General features: G+C 35.9%; 1 protein-coding gene across 2 annotated transcripts; it reads left to right on the top strand.

Moving 5' to 3' along the window:
- The first annotated feature begins 2,853 nt into the window (after positions 1 to 2,853).
- On the top strand, positions 2,854 to 6,120 carry LOC109147296 (probable galactinol--sucrose galactosyltransferase 6). 2 transcript variants are annotated; one of them, XM_019294947.1, is made up of 6 exons: positions 2,854 to 3,668; positions 3,763 to 4,397; positions 4,482 to 4,691; positions 5,056 to 5,190; positions 5,278 to 5,916; positions 5,949 to 6,120. In XM_019294947.1, exons 1-5 carry the CDS (start codon positions 3,048 to 3,050, stop codon positions 5,873 to 5,875), a joined length of 2,199 nt encoding a protein of 732 aa, XP_019150492.1. In that variant the 5' UTR covers positions 2,854 to 3,047; the 3' UTR covers positions 5,876 to 5,916; positions 5,949 to 6,120. The 2 variants fall into 2 exon arrangements, with proteins under 2 accessions (XP_019150492.1, XP_019150496.1); XM_019294951.1 differs by having other exon boundaries at positions 2,875 to 2,946; positions 3,036 to 3,668; positions 5,278 to 6,120.
- The last annotated feature ends 3,517 nt before the right edge of the window (positions 6,121 to 9,637 follow it).

The raw sequence follows: 9,637 nt of genomic DNA on the forward strand, positions 1-9,637 counted from the left end.
TGCTAAGTCTGACTGGGTATCCAACAGTAACAGTGATGCTATAAAACCACAAGGTACTTGGCAGCATATAGCTTATTTTAAACAACAAATAAACTATAAGCTATGTTTGGTAAAACATGAAGAGTTCAAAATAATAACTTATTTTGAAACACTATCATAAATATTTCAAAATAAGTTCCTGACTTTATAATATATATTTTTATCTTTATTAGTTTACAAAAAGGACATCATCTATCATTCATTAATCAAAATCCTAATGACCCTGTTTGGTAAAAAATTGGCCTATAGGCCAATTTTGGCTTATTTGATCACTATTAATTGTTTGATTTAGTTAAAATATCAATATAAATGTTTGGTTAATTAGCTTTTTGCAACTCCAAAAGGCTAAAATTAAAAAAGCTACTCCTAGCAACTTTTTCAATTAGCTTTTTGAGAAAAGAAATTATATTAAACAGCTAATTTACCAAACACTTTTCTACAATCAGCTAATGTTATCAACTATTTATACTCTCTAATTAACACAATCAGCTAACAGCAAACAGCTATCAGCTAACAGCCATTTTACCAAACAGGGCCAATATGTTAATTAGTTTATCATTTTATGTATTTTTAAACTTATCAATTAGTTCAACAATTAATTTTACCAAACGCTTTAATTTCAATTAGTTAGCTTATTAACAAATATTTTTTTTAGCTTTCTGCTAGGCGTCCCATACAGAACTTTATTAGAACTCATGCCATAAATACATATGAGTCTTTTCGTCCATAATAACGACATAATTCAAAACAAAAACGAGATACACCATTATGATGACTAATTAAAAGATACTATTCCAACTCCATATTAATTAATACCAAAAATATAATTTTCTCATAAATGTTATATTTTAAAATTAATAGGTTCTGCTTGCGCCACTTCATCCATCCACACAGTCGCCGCCTTCGCGAAGCAAGCGGAGGTGGTGTTCAATTTCTTCTCTACTCCTCTCCTCTGTCGCCAGTTACCCCCACCTCAACCATCTCCACTGCAGATGGTCTGCCTTCATCGTTTGCTCTGGTCTGCCTTCATTGTTTGATCTCTCGGTTTCCACCCGGCCTCCTACTACGCCTCCGCTACTAGTCGCTTCTCCCTCCTTCCATCCCCCCACCTTTTCGTACTACTACTTACTTCCCTTTGCTTTGGTTTTGGTTTTTAATTTTGGCTTGCAGTTTCTATGTTTCCCATTGAGTTAATTCCAGCAATGGTCCTCCGACTATATTGATTTTCTAAAATTAGTCCCTGACTTTTAATTTGGACACTTTAGGTCCCTTGACTAGTTGACTTTCAATTTCTTTCCAATTGAGGTCCTTTCGTCAGAATACGGTTAATTGGATTTTAAATGAAGGGGTAAACTCATCCTTTTACCTGCCTATGTATTATTCTTCATATTTCTCCCTTGTATACGTGATATATATGAAGATAATCTTAGTTGAAACCCTAGAATGTTCATCGTCGTTCCCCATTTGTTGACTGCTCGTGCATGCGTTCCTCCATTATTGAGATGTTTACAAGGTATAGCAGCGAAATACGAAGAATAATACATAGGAAGGTGAAAGGACGAGTTTACCCCTTCATTTAAAGTCCAATGAACCGTATTCTAACGAAAGGACCTCAATTGGAAAGAAATTGAAAGTCAAGGGACCTAAAGTGTCCAAATTAAAAGTCAGGGACTAATTTTGGAAAATCAATATAGTCGGAGGACCATTGCTGGAATTGACTCTTTCCCATTCGTTTCCCTTTGCTTTGTTTTTGGGTTTTTAATTTTGCCAGCAGATCTGAGTATTTCCCTATTTCCCTTTGCTTTGTTTGTTGGATTTTAATTTTGCTAGTTTTTGTGTATTTTTCCTCATTGTTTTGGCGAGTTTCTTCCCCTTGTTTAATTGACGAGTTATTTTCTCATAAGTGTGAAACGATAAAATTGGTCATGGCGTATGTGAATCTCATCATGGGTAACGATGATGACAATGTAAAAGAGACTCCTCTGAACTATGACATGCAGTTCAGCCCGATGAAGATATTCCATGTTTGGTAAAAATATAGGCCAATTTTGGCTTATTTGATCACTATTAATTGTTTGATTTAGTTAAAGTGTCAATATAAATGTTTGGTTAATTAGCTTTTTGCAACTCTAAAAGGCTAAAATTGAAAAAGCTACTCCAATCAACTTTTTCAATTAGCTTTTTGAGAAAAGAAATTATACCAAACAACTATTAGCTAACAGTTAATTTACCAAACACTTTTCTACAATCAGCTAATATTATCAACTATTTATACCTTCTAATTAACACAATCAGCTAACAGCTAACAGCTATTAGCTAACAACCATTTTACTAAACAGGGCCATTGTCAATGGAAAGAAGAATGAAAATAGATACCGAGATGGTGGGCAAGACCTTTTAACCAGTATCGGTCTTGAGTACGTTTAACCAGATCATTAACGATATCAAAGAAGCTTTAAGTTCCTCCAATGAATTTAACTTCAAATATGTAAAACAGTCTACGAAACAAGTTTTCAGTAACATTATTAGAGAAGTTGTTTCTATATCTCACGATAAGAAATGTTTGTGTATTTCATTAATTTTCATTGTAAACGTTTCAATCTATAATTAATTTTTTTATTTAAAAAGAATATTTAAAAATATTATATCTTCTCGTAAACCCAAAAATATTTATCCTTATTATCTGGAGAAGATAATAGTCATAATTTATAGGATCTGACGCGGCAGTGTGTGTGATCCATGCTTCCACTAACCGCCAACTCTCTCCATGTTCTGTCATCTTCAATCCCACACCTATAAATTCTGTCCGTTCTCAGCCTCCACTTCCTCCATCAACATTCTTTTTCCTCTCTACTCAAACCCATTCTTCCATTGTTACTGGTACTCTCCCTTTTACGTGCGTTGCAAGTAAGGCTAGAGGTTATACTTCAATTCTGCCATTCAATTAACTTATTACGTACTTGAGTTTTGAATTCTATTTTCTGTTATTTCATTAGATTAGATTAGCCATGACGATAACACCCGCAGTTCGAGTTGCTGACCGGAAACTGGTGGTTAAGGACCGGGCAGTAATCACAAACATGCCGGAAAATATCATCGCCGCTTCCGGTTCAGATTCCGGTTCGGTGGATGGGTTGTTCTTGGGGGCGGTTTTTGATGAGAAAAGTAGCCGCCACGTTGTCCCTCTTGGGACGTTCCTGGACCTGCGGTTCTTTGCTTCTTTCAGGTTTAAGCTATGGTGGATGTGTCAGAGGATGGGGGAGCGTGGCCGTGACGTCCCGGTCGAAACCCAGTTCCTTCTCGTCGAAGTCAAAACCGGGTCTGCCGGGGAAGATTATGTTTACGCTGTTTTCCTTCCGTTGATTGAAGGGAAATTCCGAGCTTGTCTTCAGGGGAATTCTAATGACGAGCTGGAATTGTGCCTGGAAAGTGGAGATGTAGATACAGTGGGATCGGAATTTACCCACTCGGTATATATCCACGTGGGGTCCGACCCGTTTACCGCCATCTCCGACGCGGTAACGGCGGTGAAACTCCACCTCAAGAGTTTCCGGCAGCGGCACGAGAAGAAGTTGCCGGGAATCATGGATTACTTCGGGTGGTGCACTTGGGACGCGTTTTATCAAGAGGTTAGTGAATCATTAAGCTTTTCTCTTATTTCAAGAATTTCAAGAATTGTGCGCAAATTACAATTACTGAAAAATGATTCGCACAAATTCTCAGGTTACTCAAGAGGGAGTGGAGGCGGGGCTCAAGAGCCTCTCCGGCAGCGCGACGCCGCCGAAGTTCGTACTCATCGATGACGGGTGGCAGTCCGTCGGCGGCGACCCAGAGACGGAGAAATCAGTGATGAGGCTCACCGGAATCAAAGAAAACTCCAAATTCCAGAAAAACACCGGGATCCAGGACATAGTAAATACCGCCAAGGAAAAGTACGGCCTAAAACACGCATACGTGTGGCACGCAATTACAGGCTACTGGGGCGGGGTCCGACCGGGGGTGAAGGAAATGGAGGAATACGGGCCGGCCACCCTGAAATACCCAAACATCTCAAAAGGGGTAATGGAGAATGAACCCACATGGAAAAGTGATCCAATTGCAGTTCAAGGTTTAGGTGTGGTTAACCCCAAAAATGCACAAAAGTTTTTCAATGAAATGCACGGATACTTAGCATCGGCAGGGGTGGATGGAGTGAAGGTGGATGTGCAGTGTATATTAGAGACCCTGGGGGGTGGGGTGGGGGGTAGAGTAGAGATCACCAGACAGTATAATCAAGCTCTTGATGCCTCCATAGCCAAGAATTTCCCAGATAATGGCATCATTGCCTGCATGAGCCACAACACTGATGCTCTGTACTGGTGAGCTAAGTTATTGTTTCTTTAATTAATTAACTAATTTTTGTATGTATGTATGCATCACTGATTGATTAAACAAACAAACAGCTCGAAACAAACCGGTGTTGTGAGGGCATCAGATGACTTCTTTCCGCGTGATCCTGTTTCCCACACCATCCACATTGCAGCAGTTGCATACAACAGTGTTTTCTTGGGAGAATTCATGCAGCCTGATTGGGATATGTTCCACTCTCTCCATCCCGCAGCTGAGTATCATGGCTCCGCCAGGGCCATCAGTGGTGGTCCAGTCTATGTAAGGTAAGGTGGAAATTTGTTAGGACAAGAGTTTATTACTAAGCCAAAAGTTATAGCCGGTAACAAAGGGTCAATTATATTTTCCCAGAGTCTAGAATGCTGGACTTCCCTTCATTGGCCTCTGCCTATCAATCCTCTAGTCATCAATTTAGAGACTTGGTCCTTACCTGTTACACTAAAAGTTATAGCTGACAGGAGGCCACTTTTTTTAGAAACAGGGTGTGCCATTCAGTGACTTTTACCTAACAATGCCCTAGTCACCAGTTGATGGACTTAGCTCTTACTGGCCTCTGTCCAACAAAATTAAATTTTACCAATTCCTGCATGCATTTAATTTAATGTTAAAACCTTAATTGTGATGTAACAGTGATGCACCTGGGAAACATAACTTTGATCTCTTGAAGAAGCTTGTCTTCCCGGATGGTTCAATCCTCAGAGCTTGTTTGCCTGGTCGCCCTACAAAGGACTGCCTCTTCTCGGATCCTGCTCGTGATGGCATTAGGTAAATTAAATGTTCAATTTTTCTCTACATTTTATCAAAATGAATGTTCGATGTGGAAATGGTATGAATAACCCTGTTGTTTTCCAGCCTATTGAAGATCTGGAACATGAACAAATACACTGGAGTGATTGGAGTATACAACTGCCAAGGTGCAGCATGGAACGCTGTTGAGAAGAAGAACACCTTCCACCAAACAAACCCCGAGGCGATTACAGGCCACGTCAGGGCCCGAGACGTTCATCTCATCTCGGAGGCGGCGTTGGATTCCCACTGGGATGGAAACTGCGCGGTTTACTCTCACCGGAGCGGTGAACTCATCGCTCTCCCACACGATGGAGCATTGCCTGTCTCGTTGAAAGTCCTGGAGCACGAGGTTTTCACCGTCACCCCGGTCAAGGACTTGGCCCCGGGCTTCAGCTTCGCGCCTCTGGGGCTCCTTGACATGTTCAATGCTGGCGGGGCGATTGTGGGACTTGAGTACGAGGAGGTGGGATTAGTTGTTTCAATGGAGGTTAAAGGGTGTGGGAGATTTGGTGCTTTTTCCTCTGCCAAGCCAAGAACCTGCAAAGTTGGAGGAAATGTGACTGACTTTTCATATGATTGGGATACCAATTTGGTGACTTTGACTCTACATGATCTACCTGCCCAAGGCCAGGAAGTTCACCACGTTATAATTGAGTTATAGCACAATAATTCTTAGCCAGATTTGAGATTGATTTAATTGGGGACAAGAAACTGCTGGTTTTGAAGCCGGGACAGACAAATTCTTGTCTCCTTGAATTTTTATTTGATTAGTTATCTGGAAAATTGACATTTGTACCCAATTGGATTCATTTTCCTATGAATTTGGCATGTAAAATGCTTACTCAAGAGATGAGTAGAAGGGGACATTATTTCTCAATTAATAATAAAACTTCCATTTTACTGGAGTATTAGATGAATGTCTTATTAAGTTTTTCTAATCTGTAATAGTTGAAGTCTGTTATAAATATATCATGTGGACATTATTATGTGTAGTTATGTCCTTATTTATGATTGTATTATTATATATATATACACATGTACAATGTACTGATGAGTTCCCTCTGCTTCTTTTTGCTGTGTAAAGGAAGCAGCAGCAGCTAAGCTTTGTTTTTTTTAGCTGTATCTTCTATCTTTTATATATATATATATTATAATAAAGCAGAATCCATAGTTCCCGCCAATTCCAGCCACAATTGTCACTACACAAAACGCTGCCGTTCAGGACAATGATATATATATATATATATATTTGCAAAATTACCGATATTTACTGCGTTTGGGAGCCGACTTTTTTCAGACTTCAAAAATAAAATTTCACGTTATACGAAGCATCTTAATAATTAGTAAATTAATTGGTGGCTATTTATTACCAAGAGTCTGTTCATTATACAAGCATGTGCAATTACATTTACAATCTCTTTGGTATCTGAAAAGACTGAAAAGATGCATAGATTAACAAATTTATTATTTACATTTTTCTAGCCTATAAATACATAGTCTTACACCCAACAGAATTATTGGTTTTTCATATCCAAAAAAAATCACAGCTATGAAGAGGATAACAACACCAACCATTATTGGCAACAAGAGGAAATAACCATCAAATGGAAAGGTTAGTACACATTCTATTATTCTTTATTACTGTAAAAACTATACATGATTGAAGATGTGATTTTTACTTATCTTATACTATTCATAAAATCTATATGCATTTTATGTAACTCCACAATGTTTTCTACTATACTGCTTCATACCTGCATTGAAAAAAAAAAATCAATCAATAAAATAATAATATATGTAATTACAAATTAAAGAGTTTTCAAAATTTTCAGTTTAAATTAATATACAATTTAGGGTTTATATAGTTACCCATTAATCAAGAAAATTGAGTTTTTAAGAAATAAAAATACTGAAATTATAGAAATTTAGATAGATGATAATATATCATTAATATACTTCAAAGACAAGTTTATATCTGTGTGAGGTTTGAAATCATTTGTAAGTAATAAAAACACGGGAATTATACTTCAAATACATAAAAAAAAAAATAAAATACATCATTAATATACCTCAAAGACAAGCTTAGATCCATGCTTTTTAGGTTTGAAATCTAACCACATCACGATTAAAATCCCATATCTGATGGTGTATCAAATATGCATGTATCAGTTACAAAGATATGAAGAAAACATAGGTTAATTATTTTTAGTTAAGTAATCATTCAATGAATGTATATTGTAACCAAGATATTTACAAATAAACTACTGATTTCTCCAATAATCTCTTTTTTTTTTGGACTCTATCAAAAGAAACCCATACCGAGCCAGTTGAAGTCAAAAGATCGTAGCAGCAATATAATCCAGTTGGCAAAGCTACACAGCAACTCCAGCCGCGTTAGAGAAAAGCCAGAGCGCGACAAATTATTGTGTGGACCATGGTCCACACAATGTTATGTGGACCATAACAAAAAGTATATTTTTAATATACTAAATGTACATTATTTTTTTACTGAATGTACATTATACAATATAATGTACACTCAGAACAAAAATAATTTACATCCCCTAAATATAATGTACATTTTTTTTGTACTGAATGTATATTATTTTTGTACTGAATATACATTATTTTACCGTAGATAAAATATGGTCTACACAACTTGTGTGGATCATGGTCCACACAATAATGATTGGCGCAGCAGAGGGAAGTCAAAAGGTCTGATGATAATGATTAGGTTTATGAGAACAGATTTTATATATGGGCCTATTGAGTTTCGGGTTATGGGCTGCAACAATGGATTAGTGTTGGGCTGATTTTTTTTTTAAAAACTTGAGCTTAGAATTTGTTATATTTAGCGTTATATATATATTTAAAATCTTATAAAATACCATTGTAATGATTTATTTTTATGTGTTTCAATGTTGAATTTTTGAGTAGCAGTATGTATTTAAAGAAACAGTATGTGCATTGCAAAATTGTACATTTATATAGAAATAAATCATTATAGAAACCCTTAAAAAAATAAATCATTGTCCACATATATAGAAAAATGTTATAAGTTGTCGACAACACAATTTCCTTCCAACTGCTCATATTATATGACAATCTGGATCCAGAACTAGGTGTCAGAAGCGCCTAGATTGATTAACATATAAAGAGAGCAATTAAAGGTATATACAGCCCAACTCGCTAATATATTCCTTTTGTACATCAATGAAGTATTAACCCTGTAGGTTACAAATGATGATTGTATGAAGGAAAACAAGAATGATAAGGTGATGAGATATAAAGCGAGTCTGTAGCCTAAGGGTTCACGCAGAAACCCAGAATCAAGTATACTCTACTCTCCCATGATGAATATCATTAAAAGTTTCGCTACGTAATTGGCAGAATAATAAATTTAGATATGCAGCTTATTAAAGTCATGACCTAGAAATTATGGGTCATTAGACACTAATGTTTATATGGAAAAAACCTTGATGAATTTATAATTCTCAAAATGAAAGAAAGTAAATATAACAACATGTTTATTGTTGAAGTACAAATGCTTTACTTAACTTAAAATAGCAAAGCAATTGATTAAATAATTTCTTCTTAAAATAGGAAATTATAGACACGAATATGTACCATTAGGTACTTATTAAGGGGCTTATTGTAAAATAAAGGAGATGGAAAATCAAGTATTATCTCGACCTGTAGATCGAACATTTCCTTAAAAAAGAATTTCACATACTAATTAGTCTATGTCCAAATAATCTCCCGAAGTAGATAAATGACCATTTTAACCTAAAAGGATAATTCAGGACCAGAAGTCCGCTGCTTCAAAACATCATTTTGAATACCTTTTCTTTGAGACAGAAAATTCCCAAATTCACATATTATTTTTGTAATTTGTAAAGAGTGATTTGATGATTCTCCTAGAAAGAAAAGGAAATGATGTTAAATAATATCCATTAATATCCTTAAGGTATAAAATACATCTTTCGAGAAGTCATTTGAATATTGGCATTATGTTAAACGCCATGACTTGGATTGATATATTATAAATCAATTTAAGCTTTAAGCATCTTAAAGTCTAAGGGATAATACTTGTTCTTATAGATGTATTTTGTATATCATCTCGTTATTATTTTCTCGCTTTGTCATAGCGACTGTTAAGTTATGAGATGAAATAAGGAATAGCAAATCAAGGTACAAATGTTCATATTGATGCTTTTGACATGAAGTCATAATACTTCGGACAAATAAAAACGTATATAGTTTTTCTTGATATAAAATACCTTGATCCACATGAAATCCAGAAGAGTGATAAAATATAAAGTGGTATCAGAGCGATAAAATATATTTTGAAAAATTAGCATTTCCCAATCTTATTTTACTTGAGTCAATGTTTAGTCCGTACTTGCAAGATATATTCATACTC

Source organism: Ipomoea nil, unplaced genomic scaffold, assembly GCF_001879475.1.
Source record: "Ipomoea nil cultivar Tokyo-kokei standard unplaced genomic scaffold, Asagao_1.1 scaffold1993, whole genome shotgun sequence".
In the NCBI taxonomy this organism is placed as follows: Eukaryota; Viridiplantae; Streptophyta; class Magnoliopsida; order Solanales; family Convolvulaceae; genus Ipomoea; species Ipomoea nil.

Coding starts and splice junctions, on each gene's coding strand:
- LOC109147296 (XM_019294947.1), top strand. CDS start 3,048: ATGACGATAACACCCGCAGTTCGAGTTGCTGACCGGAAACTGGTGGTT. Junction 4,692..5,055: donor GGTGGTCCAGTCTATGTAAG/GTAAGGTGGAAA, acceptor GTGATGTAACAG/TGATGCACCTGGGAAACATA. Junction 5,191..5,277: donor CCTGCTCGTGATGGCATTAG/GTAAATTAAATG, acceptor GTTGTTTTCCAG/CCTATTGAAGATCTGGAACA.